The sequence below is a fragment of the Chelonia mydas genome, chromosome 7, assembly GCF_015237465.2.
Source record: "Chelonia mydas isolate rCheMyd1 chromosome 7, rCheMyd1.pri.v2, whole genome shotgun sequence".
Classification (NCBI taxonomy): domain Eukaryota; kingdom Metazoa; phylum Chordata; order Testudines; family Cheloniidae; genus Chelonia; species Chelonia mydas.
In genome coordinates this window covers 33,082,894-33,104,707 of record NC_057853.1, presented here as the reverse complement: position 1 = coordinate 33,104,707, position 21,814 = coordinate 33,082,894, and the positions used below count along the sequence as shown (strand labels likewise).

The following is a 21,814-nucleotide window of genomic DNA, read 5'->3' as shown; positions in this document are numbered from 1 at the left end:
TAAAGTATCACACTTAAACGTAAGTACAATATTTATATCCAATCAGTTTATTCCAATGCTGTATACCACATACTTATATGGTAAAAATGGGAAAGTAACAGTGAGCTGTGACACTTCTGTATTTTTATGTCTGATTATGAAAGCATGTAGTTTTTAAGTGAGGTGAAACTTGGGGTACGCAAGACAAATCAAACTCCTGCAAGGGGGACAGTAGGAAAGGCTGAGAGTCACTGCCCTGGGGCACAGATCCCACTGAAGGAAGCTAAGGGTGGGAATCCTGGTGCTAGTGGATCCCAGCTCTGTGTGTGAGGGGGAGGGGGGTTGGGATTGTGAATCTCTGGTGCTAGTGTCCTGTGGTGCAGATCCCACTGGGGGTGTGAATCCTGCCACTAATGCCCTGGGTGGGGCTGGAGGTTGAATCCTGGCACTTGTGCCCCGGGTCATGGATCCTGGGCGCTGGGGGTGGCTGGGACTGTGCATCCCAGTCGTAGTGCCCCGGATCCCACTGGGGGTAGCTGACTGACTCTTCTACCCAGTGGTACCCGTGGCCCCTGGACCAGGCTGGGTGACTGCGTGTCCTGGCAACCAGGCCCTGGCAATGCAACGTCAGCGCTGTGGGGGCCAAGGAAAACAGGAGCCACTTGCTCCAGCCCGGGATTTTCCACCTCCCAGGGCTGCCTGCCCAGCCTGACTACAAACCAGCCAGCTCCAGATACTGGCTGCAGAGCCCCCCTGCCAGGACCCTGCCCCCAGCCCCACCAGATTCTGGCTGCAGAGACCCTCCACACAGACCCCGCCCCCCAGCCAGAGCCAGTGCTAGGCGTAAGCAGCTGAAGCAATTCCTTAGGGCCCTCAGCAGCTCAAGGGCCCCCCCATTCGGTTTTTATTATAAGAACTTGCCTGTTTTAGTGTTGGGGGGAGGAGAATATTCCTGCCTAGGGCCCCAAGTGGGCTAGCACTGCCACTGCCCCCAGCCCTTGGCTCCTCCAATCCAGAGGTGGATGGGACATTACTATCCGTGCCCAGGTGATCCAGTGCATCCCACATGTGGGGGGCTCCCTCCCATTCAGTGTCACCCCGCACCCTGTTAAGAGGGCTGGGAGTCAGGGTTCCTGGATTCTATCCCGGGCTCAGGGAGGGGAGTAGGGTCTAGTGGTTAGAGCAGGAGGCTGGGCGCCTGGACTCCTGGGTTAATTTTCTGGCGTGGGGAGGAGAGTGATCTGTGTCTAGTAGTTACTGTGTGTGTGGTGGCGGTGGGCTTGGGAGCCGGGAGACTAAATTTAATCCCAGCCTCTAGGTGGGGAGTGGGGTCTAGTGGTTGGAGGTGGTGAGTGCTAGGAGCCAATGCACCTGGGTTCTGTCCCCTAGTTCTGAGAGGCGAGTGGGGTCTAGTTTGTGTGTGAGTGGGTGGGGGTTGTGAGCTAGGACTCCTGGGTTCTAGCCTCTGCTCCGGGAAAGGAATGGCTTGGGGTCTCGTGGTAGAGGGTACAGGGAGCCAGGACGCCTGGGTCCCCTTCCGTTCCCCACCATGCCCTGTCTCTCTGGGTGTCCTTTCGCCTTTGGGTGCTCTCAGTTCCTGGGCCCTTCCTCCCACAACTCTCGCCTCCGGGTTTGTCGCTGGAGTCGCTCGCGGCTCCGGGCAGCGAAGCGTTAACCCCCCTGCCTGCCCCGAGCCGGGCGAATCCGGAGTCACATCGGGATCGGGCCCGGGCTGCGAAGGGGAAATGACACGGCGCGCCGCTTCCTGGGGTGGGGGAGCAGCGGCCCCAGCGCTCGCTGCCTCCCTGGCGCTCACACGGCGAGTCGGGGCGCCAGGGGCGCATGGCCCGCGGCGCGATGGACCGGTGCTCGAACCACAGCCCCGCGGGTGAGTGCGGGGGGCCTGGCCAAAGGGCTGGGGCCCGGGGCGGCCCGAGGTGCCAGCTCCCAGGCGCGGCTCCCCCGCGCTCCAGACCGCCCGGGGCCCGTGTTCCGCCCGGGGCCCGCTAGCGGATCGGGGGCTGGAGGGGGCGCTGTGCGGGTGGGAGCCGGGGGCCTGGCGGGGCGGGGGCGTGTTGGGGTACATGGGGAGGGTGTGGGGGTGCGTTATGTGGGGGTGCAATGTGTGCATGGGGTCGGGGTGGGGATGCAAGTGTTTGGGGGTCCATGAGAAGGGGGTATGTTTGGGGGGTGTTATGGGGAGAGCATGGCCTGGGGAAGGGGGATGCAGGTGTTTTGGGGTCTATGGGGTGTATTGTGGGGGTGCAGGGGATATTGGTCAGCCGGAGGGTGCTCTGTGTTTGCAGAGGGGTGGGGGTGTTGGCTGCATGGAGGGTACTTGAGGGTGTCTGGAAAGGGGTTGTACTTTGTGTAGATGGTCTGTGTGGAGGAGAATGCACTGCCTGGGAAGGGGGTGGGGGCTCAGTTATTGGGGGCACTGTGTGTGGAGGGGAGTGGGCTGGGTGGGGGAGGGTGTATTGGGTGCGGGAGGGTGTGTACAAGAAGGCAGGGGTTGTGTGTGTGTGGGGGTGCATGTTGTGCTGGGGGGGAGTGGGAAGCTTTTCCTCCTAGGACAGAGTTTGAAATTCCTGTTTTGCGGTCCCCTTCTCTCTGATGCCCCCCCAAATACTCCCAACCTGCCAAACCACCCTGCCCCATTGCACCTTTCTCTCCACAGTGACTCAGCCATAGCTTTATCCATTTCACAGATGGGGGAACTGAGGCTCAGAAAGATCCCTAGGGACACACCCAGAGCTGGGAATAAATCCAAGAGTCTTGGTTCCTAGTGCCCCTCCAACCCACAATACCCCCCTGTCCCGAAGCTGGGGATAGAACCCAGGCAGCCTGGCTCCCAGTCCAGTCCCTTAACTGCAAAGTTGGCCTCCTTCCATCTCTGGACAGGCTGGCCTAGTGTCTGCAGTGGGGCTGTGTGCCCCCTCTCTGCAGGATTGTTGGCTCCCCATAGCACCCCTACTACTGCCTGGAAGCATCAGGGCTTCCTCTCCATCCTGAAGCCAGGAGGAAGCCACTGCTTTGGCCCAGATATTGCAACAGCCAGCGCCAAGGCAACCCAGCCCAGAGACATGGGGGAGGGGGAAAGACTGGAGAGCGGGGTGTCAGGTCACTGGTCAGAACTAGGGGGATCAGAGGAGGGAGTTCAGGTGGTGTCTGTCCGGGCTCCTCCCCCAACTCTGCTGCTTTACAGGGCTCCCCTGCCATTGGACCACCAGGCTGGTGGGGCTCCTCGCCTGGGGCTGGCCTGCCCCACACTCCAAGTCCAAAGGTCCCTGCAGTGTTGGGTAGCATCATGCACTGGGTCCAAAGGTCCCATCAGTCCTGGCGTCCTGCCCCACCTCACACTGGCAGCTGCTTCCTCAACCCCACCCCGCTCCCGCTCCTTATGTGCAGAGGGCCAGGGACTTGGGTCCTGACGGGGGGGAGCTCTGTCTAGCCTGGGTCTGCCCATCAGGGGCACAGAAACTAACAGGTCCCTTTGTCCCCATCTCCAGCTCTAGCCAGTCCCTGCTGGGGTTCATGTTGTAGCACAGATCGCATAGGCACATGGGGGGGGGGGGCAGAAGACCTCCCCCACCCCGCCCTCCCCCCTCGGCCCATGTCCCAGTGGTGGTGGAACTAGGTGGGCTGTGGGTGCTTGAAGTAGTAATAACAAACACCAAAGACCTGGTTTCCATGGTTTGCACTGTCAGCACCCCCACTATAAAAATTGTTCCAGCACCCTTGGGCAGTCCCCGTGTCCAGGGAACAGAACCCCTAGGAGGTGCGACCCCAGTGGGGCAGGACCAGGGCTGAGGGCTGGGTTCAGGGGCTTTGTTGGCCGGGGTGTTGGATGTTGGATTCACAAACTCAGGGCCCACCCCCACCCCCATCCCATCTCCCCAGACCCAGCTTGTCCTACTGATGGCACCAGATCCAAGCCCATGTAGACAAATGTGCGGTGGTGGAGGGAAGCCAGGAAATGGGAAAGCACCCAGCTCAGCCCCACACTCCTCCAGGCCTGCCCCCACTGGCTCCAGGCCTATTCCCGAGGCCTGCCCCTGGACCCATCTCCCAAGCTGACCTCTTCTTCTTCTTTGGGTCTATCCCCCAGGCTGGGCCCCTACTCCCCATGGGCCTCTCTCCAGGGTTTGGGTGGCTGAGCCCATCTTCCCCATGTCCCCAGCCAGAAGACCTCCACCCCAGCCATGCTTAGTGCCTAGGCAAAGCCCCCGGGCACTGCCCTCCTCTTCCCCCTCCCTGCACCCAGAGCAGGGAGGAAGCTACCATGGGCCCAGAGACTGCAGAACTGAGCGGGATCAGAGTGCTGGGAGACCCCCAGGGCAGCAGCCCCATTCTCCAGCACCCAGTCCTACATCTCCCCCCTGCAGCTGGCAAGGGAGCACCAGGCCCCAAAGGGTTAATGCCAAGCTGAGCACCTCACCCAAAAATGTCACCCAACGTGTTTCCCTGCAGGGGGGTGCGGCTTCCTGTGAGGAACTGCGAGAAAAAGCAACTTTGTGGTGTAAGGCACAGGATGGGCCAAGGATGCCTGGGTTCTAGCCTCAGCTCTGAGGGGGCTGGAGGCTAGTGGTTAGAACAAGGGAGGCTGGGAGCCAGAGTTCTTGGGTTCTAGCCCAGCTCTGGAAGGGAAATGATGGGGTCCCGTGGTGCCCAGCCCAGCCAAGTGTGCCCAGCCCCTCCCTGTCTGGTGCTTGGCCTGCCCAACTCCTGGCTTTCCTGATCAGCATCTTGCCAGGCTTCCCCCCCCCCCCCACAGTTGCCCTCCCCTCTCTGGCTGGGGCTGGGCTGTCAGGCGGGCGCCTGGCGGGGAGCTGTAAATGCCATTGAGAAAGCAGCTTTGTGTTTGGCTGGGGCTGCAGCTCCCTGGGGACAAAGCAGGGCCTGTCCAGGGCTGGGGGTGTGGGGCAGTGGGGGTGGATGTCATCAGCCTATCATGCTGCAGTCTGCTCAGAGAGCTGCCCAAGTGTGTGTGTGTGTGGGGGGGTACCCTCTGGGGCAGGATCCCATTCCCTCTAGCCCTGCACAGAGCCCCCAGCCCTTTTCAGCCTGGGCTTCCTGTTCCTCCTCAATCCTCCTTGTGGGGACTCATCCGCTGGGGCTGGCCTGGGTAGAAGTAGGGCTCTGGTCCTCGCCCCATGCAGCAGGCGGTGTCGGGGTGGGGAGTGGCCCCAGTGAGCAGGCGGTGTCCAGCCCCTTCTCCCTGGCGTCAGCTTCCCCGTCTCTCGGGATTGGGTGTTAGGGGTCTTCGGGGCTCCATTCCATGTGAGGAGGTTAGAGGAGGGGGGTTGGGAGCCAGGACTTCTGGGTTCTGTCCCTGCTCTGGGAGGGGAGTGGGGTCTAGTGGTTAGAGCAGGGGCTTGTAAGTCAGGACTCCTGGGTTCTATCCCCAGCTCTGGGAATTGCATGGAGTCTAGCGAGTTAGAGCAGCAGGGGGCTGTGGGTCAGGACTCCTGGGTTCTGTCCCCACTCTGGGAGGGGCATTGGGTCTAGTGGTTAGAGCAGGGGACCTGGTTTGGGGGGCAGGAACCTGCCCAAGTGGCTGGAGCTAACAATTCTGATGCTGCCCCTGCTAGATGAGACCATCTCAGCCCTGCGCCCCGACCGGTTGGCCAGTCTGGAGCTCCGGCTGCAGAGCCAGGAGGAGGAGCTGACGCTGGTGAAATCGGCACTGGCTGATGCGCTGCGGAGACTCAGCCTCTACGACCAGCAGATCCCACTCCTCACGCAGCAGCTACTGGCAGGTGGGACACACAGGAACTGGGATAGGAGTCTAGCAGGAGGCGCTGCAGGGAGCAGGGCAGGAGTGCTGGCTGTGGGCAGAGCTCTAGGTTACTCCAGCCCCAGGCTCTCCCAGAAGAGGGCGCTGTAGGGCCCAGGGCAGGAGCAGTCAGGGCACTGTGGAGGGCAGCATTAGTGCCATCTGGGGAGTTGGAGTTTCCCATGGGGCTGATATTTCTCTATCATTTCCCTGCAGCGAATGATGCTGTCCCGGACACCCGGCTGTTCCTGGATCCTTCGCTGGGCCATGGGACATCCTGGATCCCACTGACCGCCAGCTGCAGGTATCACCCAGGCTGTGCCCCCACCCTGGCGCAGGGACCCCAGGGACTTCTGGACCAGGGACAGGGAGGGGGCTGGGGCCAGGGCCAGAGCCAGGGCCAGAGCCAGGGCCATGAGGCAGGCATGACCCTGAGGTTCAGGATCAGTACTGAGGGGGGAGGGAGTGCCAGGTTCTGGGGAGGGGACCCCAGGGCAAGCCCCCCCAGATGGGAGTGAAGAGGGAATGTGGGGCAGTGGGGGTGTTTTTGGGGAGACAGTAGGCAGAGGCCATGGGGTCAGGTCTGGGGAATTGGAGGGTAAGAGGTTTTGGGGAGGGCAGTGTGGTCAGGTTGAGGGGGGTGAGGTGGGCACTTGAGGGGTCTCCCACCCCATGGGGCGTTCTCTCAGCCCATGCTGTGGTGCTTTGGTTCACAGCCCAGTGCTCGCATCGGGAGTCGTGTGCCATGAGGAGTTGGGTGCAGGGCGCCCACCGGGAGCCCCCATCAGCACCGGGACCCAGACTGATGAGTCGGCCCTGTTGGGCGTGAAGTGGGGCTGGAGCCCTCCAGGGATCGGGGTTGAGTCAGAAGAGCCAAATGCCCTGGGGATGCCTCACAGTCCACTAGGCCTGGCCCAGCCAGCCTCAGCCCCTGACATACTGGGAGCAGGGCCCCCCCAGGACTCCTCCGAGCCTCCCCATGACTGTGAAGCAGCCGCCCCACTCCAGGGCAGTGCAAATGGCAGCCAGCCCCCTGAGAGTCAGCTCCACAGGGAGGAGATGCTATCCCCGGAGCCCCCATCCGAGGGGAGCAGCAGCAGCAGTGCCACAGCCTCCCCGGTGCCAGCGGTCCATGCCCTGAAAGGCACCAGGAAAGAGCTGTGAGTGGGGGACGGAGGGGACACCAGGACACCTGGGCTCGATTGTCAGCTCTCGGAGGGGAGTGGGATCTAGTGGTTAGAGCAGATGTCTGGGAGGCAGGGCTCTGAGTGGGGATTGGGCTCTAGTAGGTGAGTGTGTGTTTACAGGGGCCAGAAGGTGGGGGGTGAAGGAAGCTGTCTGGGAACCAGGATTCCTGGGCTCTGTTTCCAGTTGATGTGTCCAGCCGCATCCCCCAGTGCAGCCTGAACTGTGGGGCTGGTAAAATCAGATGCTGTCTGTGTCTTAGGCCCCCCCCACAGGGGAGCTGGGGTGGGGAGATCCTCATTGGGAATCGCTGAACGAAGGGCCCCATTCTCCCCTTTGCCGGAGATGGGGCGTGGGTGGATTGATGTGGGAAAAGGGAGTTCATGTGCGGGTGCCCCGGCCTTGGGGAGCTGGGGGATGGCTCATGCTGACCCCCACCCAGTGCATGTAGTTAACCTGACTGCTCCCTCTCCCACCAGCCTGCGCAGGAACAGCTCCTCCGACAAGCCCGACAAGGCCAAGGCCCGGCAGCGCCTTAGCAAGAAGGCAGCATCGTCCGCCAACCTGCTCACGCGCTCCAGCAGCCTGGAGAAGTTAGGGTCACTCCAACACCCCCCCGAACCAGTGCCCCTTGCTGGGAACAGCCCCCCACTCCCTGCGGCGATCCCTGCTGGGAATAGCTCCCACCACGCACACCCTGCCCCCCACAGCGATCCCTGCTGGGAACAGGCCTCCCCACGCACACCCTGCCCCCCGCAGCGATCCCTGCTGGGAACAGGCCTCCCCACGCACACCCTGCCCCCCGCAGCGATCCCTGCTGGGAACAGGCCTTCCCACGCACACCCTGCCCCCCGCAGCGATCCCTGCTGGGAACAGCCCCCACCACGCACACCCTGCCCCCCCGCAGCGATCCCTGCTGGGAACAGGCCTCCCCACGCACACCTTGCCCCCCGCAGCGATCCCTGCTGGGAACAGGCCTTGCCACGCACACCCTGCCCCCCGCAGCGATCCCTGCTGGGAACAGCCCCCACCACGCACACCCTGCCCCCCGCAGCGATCCCTGCTGGGAACAGGCCTCCTCACGCACACCCTGCCCCCCCCGCAGCGATCCCTGCTGGGAACAGCCCCCACCACGCACACCCTGCCCCCCCCGCAGCGATCCCTGCTGGGAACAGCCCCCACCACGCACACCCTGCCCCCCCCGCAGCGATCCCTGCTGGGAACAGGCCTTCCCACGCACACCCTGCCCCCCGCAGCGATCCCTGCTGGGAACAGCCCCCACCACGCACACCCTGCCCCCCCCGCAGCGATCCCTGCTGGGAACAGCCCCCACCACGCACACCCTGCCCCCCCCGCAGCGATCCCTGCTGGGAACAGCCCCCACCACGCACACCCTGCCCCCCCCGCAGCGATCCCTGCTGGGAACAGCCCCCACCACGCACACCCTGCCCCCCCCGCAGCGATCCCTGCTGGGAACAGCCCCCACCACGCACACCCTGCCCCCCCCGCAGCGATCCCTGCTGGGAACAGGCCTCCCCACGCACACCCTGCCCCCCGCAGCGATCCCTGCTGGGAACAGCCCCCACCACGCACACCCTGCCCCCCCCGCAGCGATCCCTGCTGGGAACAGCCCCCACCACGCACACCCTGCCCCCCCCCGCAGCGATCCCTGCTGGGAACAGCCCCCACCACGCACACCCTGCCCCCCCCGCAGCGATCCCTGCTGGGAACAGCCCCCACCCCGCCCACCCGGCCCCCCCCGCAGCGATCCCTGCTGGGAAACAGCCCCCACCACGCACACCCTGCCCCCCCCGCAGCGATCCCTGCTGGGAACAGGCCTCCCCACGCACACCCTGCCCCCCGCAGCGATCCCTGCTGGGAACAGGCCTTCCCACGCACACCCTGCCCCCCGCAGCGATCCCTGCTGGGAACAGGCCTTCCCACGCACACCCTGCCCCCCGCAGCGATCCCTGCTGGGAACAGGCCTTCCCACGCACACCCTGCCCCCCCGCAGCGATCCCTGCTGGGAACAGGCCTTCCCACGCACACCCTGCCCCCCCGCAGCGATCCCTGCTGGGAACAGGCCTCCCCACGCACACCCTGCCCCCCCCGCAGCGATCCCTGCTGGGAACAGGCCTCCCCACGCACACCCTGCCCCCCGCAGCGATCCCTGCTGGGAACAGGCCTCCCCACGCACACCCTGCCCCCCGCAGCGATCCTGCTGGGAACAGGCCTCCCCACGCACACCCTGCCCCCCGCAGCGATCCCTGCTGGGAACAGGCCTCCCCACGCACACCCTGCCCCCCGCAGCGATCCCTGCTGGGAACAGGCCTCCCCACGCACACCCTGCCTCCCGCAGCGATCCCTGCTGGGAACAGGCCCTCCCACGCACACCCTGCCTCCCGCAGCGATCCCTGCTGGGAACAGGCCTCCCCACGCACACCCTGCCCCCCCCGCAGCGATCCCTGCTGGGAACAGGCCTCCCCACGCACACCCTGCCCCCCCCGCAGCGATCCCTGCTGGGAACAGGCCTCCCCACGCACACCCTGCCCCCCCGCAGCGATCCCTGCTGGGAACAGGCCTCCCCACGCACACCCTGCCCCCCGCAGCGATCCCTGCTGGGAACAGGCCTCCCCACGCACACCCTGCCCCCCGCAGCGATCCCTGCTGGGAACAGGCCTCCCCACGCACACCCTGCCCCCCGCAGCGATCCCTGCTGGGAACAGGCCCTCCCACGCACACCCTGCCTCCCGCAGCGATCCCTGCTGGGAACAGGCCTCCCCACGCACACCCTGCCCCCCGCAGCGATCCCTGCTGGGAACAGCCCCCACCACGCACACCCTGCCCCCCGCCGCGATCCCTGCTGGGAACAGCCCCCACCACGCACACCCTGCCCCCCGCCGCGATCCCTGCTGGGAACAGCCCCCACCACGCACACCCTGCCCCCCGCCGCGATCCCTGCTGGGAACAGCCCCCACCACGCACACCCTGCCCCCCGCAGCGATCCCTGCTGGGAACAGCCCCCACCACGCACACCCTGCCCCCCGCAGCGATCCCTGCTGGGAACAGCCCCCACCACGCACACCCTGCCCCCCGCAGCGATCCCTGCTGGGAACAGCCCCCACCACGCACACCCTGCCCCCCGCAGCGATCCCTGCTGGGAACAGGCCTCCCCACGCACACCCTGCCCCCCGCAGCGATCCCTGCTGGGAACAGGCCTCCCCACGCACACCCTGCCCCCCGCAGCGATCCCTGCTGGGAACAGGCCTCCCCACGCACACCCTGCCCCCCGCAGCGATCCCTGCTGGGAACAGGCCTCCCCACGCACACCTTGCCCCCCGCAGCGATCCCTGCTGGGAACAGGCCTCCTCACGCACACCCTGCCCCCCGCAGCGATCCCTGCTGGGAACAGGCCTCCCCACGCACACCCTGCCCTCCACAGCGATCCCTGCTGGGAACTGGCCTCCCCATGCACACCCTGCCCTCCACAGCGATCCCTGCTGGGAACAGGCCTCCCCATGCACACCCTGCCGCCTCACAGCGATCCCTGCTGGGAACAGGCCTCCCCACGCACACCCTGCCCTCCACAGCGATCCCTGCTGGGAACTGGCCTCCCCACGCACACCCTGCCCTCCACAGCGATCCCTGCTGGGAACAGGCCTCCCCATGCACACCTTGCCCCCCCCACAGCGATCCCTGCTGGGAACAGCCCCCACCACGCACACCCTGCCCCCCCCACAGCAATCCCTGCTGGGAACAGCCCCCACCATGCACACCCTGCCCCCTGCTACGATGCCTTCTGGAACACGCCCCCCCACCCTCACACACACTCTGCTGCATAGAGCTCCCCCTGCTCCACTCCCCACAGTTAAAGCCAGAGCCCACTCCCTGCAGCCCCCCCTGCTGATGCTCTGCTTTTCCCTTCTAGCCGGATGAAGGACCCTAACCTGAGCCCAGGTGAGCTGTGGGGAAGCTGAGTGGTGATCAGTGCCCGGGGAGTGTCATTCCACTGGTGCCAGTGCCCTGGGCAGTGTGGGGAGGGCAAGTGTGGGGGGAATTCAGCCCCTTGCCCTGGTCCTTCGTCCTGCCACGCGTGGCCCCAAATCTCTTGACGCTCCCTGTTTCCTTGCAGGGCCCTTGGGGTCTCGGCGTGGGACCTACAACCTTGGTGAGGCTGCTGGGACAGGCATTGGAGGCTGCCCTGGGTGGCTGGAGCCACAGGGGGATGGGACTCAAAGCATGTTTTTGATGGGGCTTGTGAGATGATGTACCTGGGGGCGGGGTGCCTGCGGGGTGGAGGGGGCAGCCCAGGGGATGGTGTTGTGGGAGGTCGAGCGTGTGGGACTGGTGCACGGGATGGAGTGTGGGGGGGTTGGGTGGAGCCTGGGGGTGCTTTTGGGGGATGGGGTGGGTGGATGTGGCAGGGAGTTGGATGTGGTGGGCATGGGGAGGCTGCATGGGATGGGCCTGGGGGATGGTGCTGGCTGTGACCTGTCTCCCTCCCACCCCCGCTATCCCCCAGAGGGCCTCTCGATCAAGATGTTCCTGCGGGGCCGGCCCATCACCATGTACATCCCATCGGGCATCTCCCACTACGAGGAGCTGCGTGCAGAGCTGCCCCCTGAGCACCTACAGCTCGACTGGGTGTATCCTTCAGCCGGGCAAAGCCCCCCTCCCACAGCCCGCACCTGCCCTGCCCCAGGCAGCACAGCTCCCCATAGAGCACGATGTCCCCTGCTCCCTCCAGAGAGCGCTGTGCTGCCCCCCCACCCTCAGGGTGCGCTGTGTCCCCCCTCCAAAGGGCGCTGTGCTCCTGGCCTCCCCGCCCCCACAGGGTGCACTGTGTCCCTCTGTTTCCCCAGCCCTGGGGCTGGCTGGCTTGGCCCCCTCGCTCCCCTCTGTGCTCCTTGACGGGCCCGCCCAGCTATGGGTACCGCGGCCGGGACAGCCGCTCCAATCTCTACGTCCTGGCCTCAGGGGAGCTGGTTTACTTCATCGCCTGTGTGGTGGTGCTGTACCACGTCCAGCGCCGCAGCCAGCGCCACTACCTGCGCCACACTGACTGCGTGCGATGGTGAGCGCACGGGGCAGCACCGGCAGAGTGCCGGGGGCGTGCCCGGGGGGCGGGCTGTGGAGCGATGGCCGGGGCCTGGCGGGCCCTGACTGCAGGAGATGGGGAGTACGTTGGGGCACAGAGCAGCTGGGGAGCACCAGCTCTGTCGGAGGGAGAGTACATGGGGGCACGGACTGAAGTGGAGGCACAGGCGAGGGCACAGGGGTCACCCACTGCGGCAAGGGCACGTGGGGCGGGGGGGGTCCCAGGCTGGTCTCTCCACCCTGGCTGTGGCCCCTGCGTTTTTGAGCCAATAATCGCCTCCCCCCATCTCTCCCCTGCAGCCTGGCTGTGCATCCTGACAGAGTGCGTGTGGCCACAGGGCAGACTGCTGGCGTGGACAAGGATGGCAAGGTACCCACCGAGGGGGGACGGATCCTGCAGGGCTGTCCCAGAGTGGGATTTAGGGGAGTCCCACTGAGCCAGCTTCCTGGAGAGCCGGGTGAGAAACCCTGCCACACCCTGGGCTCTGGCCCCGCAGGGTGGGGAGAGCAGGGGTCTCAGTGCAGGAGGCCAGACTTACCACAGGGTCCCTGTCCACGAGGCCCTGCCTCCTGGGACCTGCCCCCCAAGTCCCTGACACCCCCCAACTCCTGTGTCTGTCCTGACCCATCTCCTCTCTTGCAGCCCCTGCAGCCCTTCGTGCACATCTGGGACTCCTCCACGCTGCTCACCCTGCAGCAGATTGGCCTGGGGAGCTTTGAGCGAGGCGTTGGCTCCCTTGCCTTCTCCACTGCTGTGAGTCCAAGCGCTAGCCCTGCCCCCCCTCGGTTCCCTGCCTCACGTCTCCCGTCACCCTGCCCTCCCTTTCTCCACCCCCAACTCAGATTCCTGCCCCACACTGTCCCATTGCCCCACCTCAGCTTGGATCCTTCCTTGCCCCCTTGGGCTCTTGGGGGGCAGGACTCCCTCAGGACAGCCTGACAGGAGGTGAACCCGGCTGGAGTGCCCCCAATTCCCCTTCCCCTCCCAGTCCTTGTCAGCCCTGGCTGTGCTGGGGGCCTGGGCTGTGCAGTCGTGGTGGGGAGGGGGAATTGGGGGGGGGAATTTGGAGGGGGTGGGGGAGGGAATTTGTGTCCCCTATCCAGACCCCCCACATCCCTTTGCATGTTCCCTACGCCCCTGTGTCCCCATATTCCATTCTTGAGGAGCCCCCATTGGCAACTGTCCTTCCCGGCTGCCATCTGCAGGACCAGGGGGCCTATCTGTGCGTGGTGGACGACTCCAACGAACACATGCTGTCAGTATGGGACTGTGCCCGTGGCACCAAGCAGGCCGAGATCAAGGTGAGCCGGGGGCAGACCCAAGGCTGCATAGCATTTCAGGGGTGGGGGGACACCACAGGGAACAGAACCCAGGAGTCCTGACTCCAAGCCCCCATCCCTGCTCTCAGCCACTAGCTCCCTCTCCCCTCCCAGAGCTGGGAAGAGAACCCAGGCGTCCGGGCTGCAGCCCCCGCTCTCCTTCACTGGGTGACGCTGCAGTGCTGCTCCTGCTTTTTGGGTGCTGTCTCCATGGCAACCTGTACATATTTGGGGAACTGAGGTCATTGTGCTTCCCTGCCGACCATGCAGGGACCCTGGGCCAGGCCAAGGGTCTGAGTCTGGGCTGTGCATCGATCTCCCTTCCCTGGGGATGGAGCTGGCAGCAGAAGGAGGACTCCCCTGGGGTAGAGGTGCCACCCAAAACTCAGCAAGGGACCCCCCCAGCCCATGGGCGTCCCCCTGCCCCTGGTGCCATCCACTGGTGGGAGAGGAGCAATGAGGGGTCTCACCATCCCCACCCTTGGGGACCCCACACAGAATCCTGCTGGGCACCCACAATCCCCACATGTCCCTGTCCCTCCAGTTGCCCCCTGTCCTGTCATGCCCCCTCTCTCCCCTCTCCAGAGCACCAACGAGTCCGTGTTCACAGTGGAGTTCAACCCCCAGGACAGCAGCAACTTCATCACCAGTGGGAAATCCCACGTCTACTTCTGGACCTGGAGCGGCAGCACCCTGAGCAAGAAGCAGGGCATCTTCGGGGTGAGGGGCTGGGGGCTGGCTGGAGGGGGCAGTTCTCAGCTGGGTCAGGGGCCTGTGCTGCACCTGGCTGGGGAAGGACTCTGGGCTCAGCCTGTGAGGGGTTGAGCCTGGCTGCCCCGAGAGCACCCCCCCAATTCACTTTTCTCCTCCCCCCCATTTCCAGAAGTACAAGAAGCCCAAGTTCATCCAGTGCTTTCTGTTTGATGCCAATGGGGATGTGCTGACGGGGGACTCAGAGGGGAATATCCTGACCTGGGCACGCACGGCCGCCGATATCCGCACACTGGGCAAGGGCGCCAAAGGTATTGGGGAGATGGGGGGGGGCTGCAGCTGCACAGACCCCTGGGCTGGGGGGACACCTGCACAGACCCCTGGGCTGGAGGGCAGGGACCTCTGGGCTGGGGGGAGGTCTGCACAGACCCCTGGGCTTGGAGGCAGGGACCCCTGGGCTGGGGAGAGGCCTGCACAGACCCCTGGGCTTGGAGGCAGGGACCCCTGGGCTGGGGAGAGGCCTGCACAGACCCCTGGGCTTGGAGGCAGGGACCCCTGGGCTGGGGAGAGGCCTGCACAGACCCCTGGGCTTGGAGGCAGGGACCCCTGGGCTGGGGGGAGGCCTGCACAGACCCCTGGGCTGGAGGGCAGGGACCTCTGGGCTGGGGGGAGGCCTGCACAGACCCCTGGGCTGGGGGGGGTGAGAGTGGGGGGGACCTGGAGTGGAGGGGATGCAGGGACCCCCCTGGGCTGGGAGGGGTCAGGGGGAGAGGGCCCAGCAATGACCCCACCACCCCATTGCAGAGACCTACCAAATCGGGCATCAGACCCGGGCACACGAAGGCAGCATCTTCTCGCTCTGCTTGCGGCGCGACGGCTCAGTGCTGAGTGGGGGTGGGAAGGACCGGCGCCTTGTGCACTGGAGCCCCAGCCTTGCCCTGCTTCAGGAGGTGGAGGTGAGGGGGAAGTCCGATGGGCTCAGATCCAAAGCGGGAACAGGGCAGTGGTCCTTGGGGTGGCATCTGCATGGGACTGGAGTGAGGGTGAGCATGGGGGATCCACAGGGGATTGTAGGAGGCAGGGGTGGGGTCAGAATCTGCCAGTGTTGGAGGGGGGATGGGCAGGGGGATCTGTGGGGAGGGTTGGGGTGTATGCAGGGGTTGGGCAAGGGGATCTGCGGTTGGACATGGAGATGGATGGGGATTTGCCTGCAGGATCTGTTGGCAGGGGAGCAGGGGAGGTGTTTGGGGATCGGAGAGGGGTCTGTAGTGGTGGGGGGGTGGGTGTCACGAAGTCACCGGGCAATGCTCTGGAACTATTTCATATGAAGCCATCCAAGACTCTGGGGGAGCCTCCTTTCTCTGAGCAGACTGTCTCCAGGGCAAGAAGCTTACACAACTTCCACCTTCCTGGGTCTGACCTCAGAGCATTTAGCTTCCCCTTCCACACCATGCGCTTCCCGCAGCAAGTCTGCACAGGTGGGGCTCCTGAGGAAGCCAGAGGGCCCTGCACCCCAACTCCACTGTCAGATGGGACTCTCAGCCAGCCAGTAAAACGGAAGGTTTATTAGTTGACAGGAACACAGAATTTGTTAGCAGAGAAATCAGTGACTTTCAGACAGGTCCAACTTGGGGAGTCTTGGACCAGAAGCCCTAGACTCCCCCCCGTCCAGTCCCCCCAGGCAGACTGCCAGCTTCCAGCAACCTGACCTCAGACACCCCCATTGGTCCTCCTCCTCTTTGTCTCACTTCCTGGGCAGTCACCTGGTTGCATCCCCCTCCTGGGTCTCCGGTTATGAAGGGCACTGGTCATATGTGCAGGCAGCTGGAGCAGCCTCACCTGCCCCAGAGGTCTCAGCCAAAGTCACACACCCCTATTCCCACCACCGAGGTATTGGTGCAGCACACAGGGAAACTGAGGCACACACAGTATTCATGCAAAACAGTAAAACTCACATAGGCTCAACAGTAAAACTCACATACAACATAACAAGGGAAAATCTCCACTTTCTGACAGTGGGCAGGAGGTGTTTGAGGAGTCAGTGAGGGGGCTGTAGTGGGTGCGGGTGGCGGATCTGCAGGGGTGGGCAGGGGGTGTTTGGAGGGTTGATGAGGGGGCTGCAGGAGCTGGGGATCTGTGGGGGGGCATGGTTGGGAAACTATAGAAGTCATGGGTAGGAGCTCAGGATCTGCCGGAGGCGTGTCCGGGGTGCAGCAGGAGGCTGTGGGTAGGAGGAGGGGGGATCTGCCGGAGGGGAAGGGGTCTGTAGGAGTCATGGGTGGGGATCAGGATCTGCAGTGAGCATGTGGGGGGATCTGTGGCTCCTGCTGTCCCCACCCCTGCTCAGTCAGCCCCTTGTGCCCCCCAGATCCCGGAGCAGTTTGGGGCTGTGCGCACCATTGTCGAGGGCCCCGGGGCTGAGCTGCTGGTTGGGACTACGCGCAATGCGCTGCTCAGGGGCAGTCTGGCTGCTGGCTTCACCCCCATTATCCAGGTGAGCGGGGAGCTGGGGAGCCTTGGGGCTACAGAGACTGAGGGGCTGTGGGAGGGCTTGGGAAAGGGAGGGGTCATGGGGAGGAGTATGGGGGTGCAGCAGGGTGAGGGGTGCTTGGGAAAGCAAGGGGGACAAATGGGTTGGGGACTGGGGAGCAGTGGGGGGGGGAGAGATGGGATTGAGGTCATGGACAGCAGCGTACAACGGGGTGAGCTAGGTCCCCGCCTGTCCCCGTCAGGCTCTCCTTGGTTGCAGGGTCACACGGACGAGCTGTGGGGCTTGGCCACCCACCCCTCACGGAGCCTCTTCCTCACCTGCGGGCATGACAGGCAGGTCTGCATGTGGGACAGCGGGGAGCACACGGCGGCCTGGAGCCTCACCCTGGAGGTACCGCCCTGGGGGGAATGGGGGGGGGGTTCACGGCAGCCTGGAGCCTCACCCTGCAGGTACCACCCTGTGGGGGATGGGGAACGCAGTGGGCTGGAGCCTCCCCCTGGAGTTACCACCCTGGTGGGGATGGGGGATGCAATGGGCTGGAGCCTCACCTTGGAGGTACTGCCTGAGGAGGTGGGGTGGGGTGGGGTGGGTGGGAGGAGGGTCAAGGTCCTTACAGGGTGTCTCTCCCCCCCAGGAGATCGGGCTCTGCGCTGATTTCCACCCCAGTGGCCGGGTGGTGGCTGTAGGACTCAACACTGGACGGTAACTCTCTCTCCACCCTGCCCCCGCATTGCCCCCATTCTGGCCCCTCAGGGGGTCTGGGGAAGCCCTTCCCACCGCACTGGAGTCGCACCCAAAGGGGTTGAGGGGCTACTGGTGGCCCTGCAAGCAGGACCCTGAGATTTGGGGCTGTGACCCCCACTCCCTGAATCTGGCCCCCTGGGGTTAAGGGTTTGCCCCCAGGGTCGGAAACCCCCCCTCTGTTGCCCCTTCTCCCTGGGGTGGGGTCCTCTCTCTGTGTCTGCACATCCGGTGCCACGGGAGCTCTGACCCCCTCCTGTGCCCCCCCAGGTGGCTGGTGCTGGACACAGAGACACGGCAGGTGCTGTCAGGGGGCTCAGACGGGAACGAGCAGCTCTCAGTGGTGCGCTATTCACCAGGTCAGACCCCCCTCCCTTCCCCTGCAGGCCCCATTCCCACCAGGTTTCTCCCCCACTGCAGCTCTGGCTCCCTCCGTCTCCCACCGCTCCATGGCCCCATTCCCACTCCATCTTCCCCACGTTGTAGAGCAAGTTCTTCCCCTTCTCCCCATCCCCCATGGCTCTGTTTCCACCACCTCCTCCACCCCCCTTTTGCAGCTGCCCCCCACGTGGCCCCTTCCCACCTCTCTTTTCTCCCCCGTGCAGATGGTGAGTTCCTGGCCATCGGCTCCCACGACAACTTCATCTACATCTACAGCGTGGGGGAGGGGGAACGCAAGTACAGCCGCTTCGGCCGCTGCACGGTGAGGGGGTGCCAAGGAGAGAGGGCTGCCGGGGGGATGGGGCTACTGGGATGGTGGAGGAGGTCACTGGACCAAAGGTGGAGGAGGGAAGGGGAGAGGGTCTCTGGGAGATGAGGGGCGGGTCCTGGGAGCCAGGGGGGTGTCTGATTCCAGGCCCCTGGATTGTGACCCCTTGAGAGATGCCTGAGGCTGGGCTGGGGGGATCCTTGAGTAACTGGCTTTGATGCCCCTGTTCTTCCCCCTCCGCCCAGGGACACTCTAGCTTCATCACCCACCTGGACTGGTCCAAGGACAGCAAGTTCATCATGTCCAACTCGGGAGACTACGAGATCCTCTACTGTGAGTGCTGGGAATGGGGGTGCTCAGGAGCCCGTCACTCTGGTGCCTGGGCATGAGTCGCCCTCGTTGTGCATGGGCCTGCTCCATAAGCTTCTGTCATGGGTGGAGGTGGCTCTGGTGCCCTGGGACAAGTGTGTGTGTCGTTCCTTGGGTACCTGTGGCTGGGAGCTGTGCCCTCATGTGGCAGTGCCTGTTTCTGCAGTGGGACCCTAACCCCGCGTGTCTCTCCCCGGTTTGCAGGGGATGTGGCTGGCGGCTGCAAGCTGTTGAGGAATCGCTTTGAGAGCCGCGACCGGGAGTGGGCGTCGTACACCTGCGTGCTGGGCTTCCACGTTTTTGGTGAGGGTTGGGGCCCATGGGATATGGGGGGAGAGGGCGAGCGTCGGGGTACGAAGGGTCCCTGGGAGAAGGGAGAGACAAGAATGTAGCTGGGGAGAAAGGGGGTCCCAGGGGCTCTGAGAGCCATGGTCAGGAAGGAGCACTAGCATGTCATAGAATCATAGAATATCAGGGTTGGAAGGGACCTCAGGAGGTCATCTAGTCCAACCCCCTGCTCAAAGCAGGACCAATCCCCAACTAAATCATCCCAGCCAGGGCTTTGTCAAGCCTGACCTTAAAAATATCTAAGGAAGGAGATTCCACCACCTCCCTAGGTAACGCCTTCCAGTGTTTCACCACCCTCCTAGTGAAAAAGTTTTTCCTAATATCCAACCTAAATCTCCCCCACTGCAACTTGAGACCATTACTCCTTGTTCTGTCATCTGCTACCACCTGAGAACAGTCTAGATCCATCCGCTTTGGAACCCCCTTTCAGGTAGTTGAAAGCAGCTGTCAAATCCCCCCTCATTCTTCTGTTCCGCAGACTAAACATCCCCAGTTCCCTCAGCCTCTCCTCATAAGTCATGTGTTCCAGTCCCCTAATCATTTTTGTTGCCCTCTGCTGGACTCTTTCCAATTTTTCCACATCCTTGTAGTGTGGGGCCCAAAACTGGACACAGTACTCCAGATGAGGCCTCACCAGTGTTGAATAGCGGGGAACGATCACGTCCCTCGATCTGCTGGCAATGCCCCTACTTATACATCCCAAAATGCCATTGGCCACCTGGGCAACAAGGGCACACTGTTGACTCATATCCAGCTTCTCGTCCACTGTAACCCCTAGGTCCTTTTCTGCAGAACTGCTGCTGAGCCATTCGGTCCCTAGTCTGTAGCGGTGCATTGGATTCTTCCATCCTAAGTGCAGGACTCTGCACTTGTCCTTGTTGAACCTCATCAGATTTCTTTTGGCCCAATCCTCCAATTTGTCTAGGGCCCTCTGTATCCTATCCCTACCCTCCAGCGTATCTACCTCTCCTCCCAGTTTAGTGTCATCTGCAAACTTGCTGAGGGTGCAATCCACACCATCCTCCAGATCATTTATGAAGATATTGAACAAAACCGACCCGAGGACCGACCCTTGGGGCACTCCACTTGACACCGGCTGCCAACTAGACATGGAGCCATTGATCACTACCCGTTGAGCCCGACAATCTAGCCAGCTTTCTATCCACCTTATAGTCCATTCATCCAGCCCATACTTCTTTCATTTGCTGTCATGTCTCTCCCATGCAGGCGTGTGGCCGGACGGCTCGGATGGCACAGACATCAACTCCCTGTGCCGCTCCCACAACGAGCGTGTAGTCGCTGTGGCAGATGACTTCTGCAAGGTGCATCTGTTCCAGTACCCCTGTGCCAGGGCCAAGGTGAGACTGGCAGGGATGGGGGGGTTAACCCCTGTGCCAGGGCCAAAATGAGACTGGTGGGGTGGCATTAACCCCTGACCCCACGGCCGAGGTGAGAGGAGGCATGCAGGGGGTAGGGTGGAAGATTAACTAGGGATTTTGTCTGCCCCTCTACCCATTGGCTGGGGACTACCCTGATGGTTTGGGGTGTGGGGATGCCCAGGGGGTCTTGGGCAGGGAACTGGGGACTCTATGGGGGGACATCCCAGGGGATCAGGGAGTCTCTGTAGGATCTTGGGCAGGGGAATGGGGTATCTCTGGGGGTTCTGAGTGGGGGGGGGGTCTCAACTGGGGTATCAGTGTGGTTCTGGGAGGTCCTGGGGGTAGTGGCAGAGCCCAAGGGCCTTGACCAGGGGGTTGGGGAACACTCTGGAGGTTCTGGGTGGGGTGGGAGACCATTGACAGCACCCACGCCTGACCCCACTCCCTTGTTCTCTCTTGCAGGCGCCCAGTCACGTGTATGGGGGCCACGGGAGCCACGTGACTAATGTGCGCTTCACGAATGATGACAGCCACCTGGTCTCACTGGGGGGCAAGGACACCAGCATCTTCCAGTGGCGGGTGCTGGGGGGCAGCCTCCCCCACAGCTGCTCGCTCTCCTCTGCCTCCCTCTCTTCCCAGGAGGCTGGGGGCTGCGCCTGAGCTGGAGACACTGCAGGGACCAAGCCTCATTGCCTGTGGGCCTGGACAGCCCTGGCACATGGATCCCAGCGAGCCAGGCCCAGCCAGAGGGTTCCCCCACCCCCTGGGACTAACGCGTGCTAATAATGCGACCTGCTTCATTAACACTGGGGGGCAGGCCTGGATTCTGCTCAGGGCCCAGCACAGGTCAGAGTGGTGGGGCAGGGCAGAGGGCCTGTTGGCAGCTCCCCCACCAGGGCCCAGGGGCTCAGCTGGGAGGGTGCTGGGATTGGGGCTCTTGCCTTGAAGTCCTCATTGCATGAGGGGCGGGGGGGGGTGTCTGGCAGGGGAACTTATGGGGTTAGGGGAACCATGTGGGTGTTAATGGAGGCAGCCCATCTTTAGGGCTGGGGCTGTCCCTTATCTACCCTCACTCCGTTCCCAGAACATGTGTACGATGGGGCCTGTCCACCTGGGGACACTCTCTCCCTCCAGGGGCCTGAGGGCTGACCCCAATGCTGGGACCAAGCCTGGAGAAGCAGGACACTGCTCTCCCCGCTTCGTTTACATTCCCGGCTGCGCCAGAGCAGCAAGATGCTGAATACTGTGAGAGGCAGCAATAAAGCCTTGGCATCAGGGGCTGGGCTCCTGTCTCCTTCCTGTCAGGGTTGGGGAGTAGGTACACAGCAGCGGTACAGGGTGGGGGGCATAAGGCTGTGGGCAGGGGCCACAGCAGTGGGGTGGGGGAGAGGAATGCATGCTAGGGGCAGCAGAGGGTGGGGCTAGCCTGCGTTAGGATGCTGCAGTGCAGGGATCACTGTTAACACCGCCCTGAGGATGTGGGGGAGGGGGGAGCGTGCTGAGGCTTTGGTTCCAGAGTCGGGGGAGAGGGAAATAAGGGATTTAGCCTCAGGGATCCCAGGTCTAGTGAGATACAGAGAGAACATCTCCGCCTCTCTCCTGGGGCTCTGTCATTCCTACATGGCAGGACACTGGAATTAGTGCAATAGTGCCCCACCCCAGAGGTGGCTGCATCTCATCTTTGGATGCAGGATCCCCCTGCAGTCAGT

General features: G+C 63.6%; 1 protein-coding gene across 1 annotated transcript; it reads left to right on the top strand.

Moving 5' to 3' along the window:
- Positions 1-1,696: 1,696 nt before the first annotated feature.
- On the top strand, positions 1,697-21,383 carry EML3 (EMAP like 3). Its single transcript, XM_037905097.2, has 24 exons — positions 1,697-1,867; positions 5,571-5,738; positions 5,972-6,059; positions 6,472-6,915; positions 7,420-7,533; positions 10,869-10,897; positions 11,073-11,108; positions 11,463-11,586; positions 11,865-12,014; positions 12,338-12,407; positions 12,681-12,791; positions 13,244-13,339; positions 13,943-14,077; positions 14,241-14,379; positions 14,873-15,024; positions 16,437-16,562; positions 16,818-16,949; positions 17,194-17,261; positions 17,571-17,659; positions 17,906-18,003; positions 18,255-18,342; positions 18,583-18,681; positions 19,954-20,084; positions 20,568-21,383. Exons 1-24 carry the CDS (start codon positions 1,822-1,824, stop codon positions 20,763-20,765), a joined length of 2,931 nt encoding a protein of 976 aa, XP_037761025.1. The 5' UTR covers positions 1,697-1,821; the 3' UTR covers positions 20,766-21,383.
- Positions 21,384-21,814: the final 431 nt, after the last annotated feature.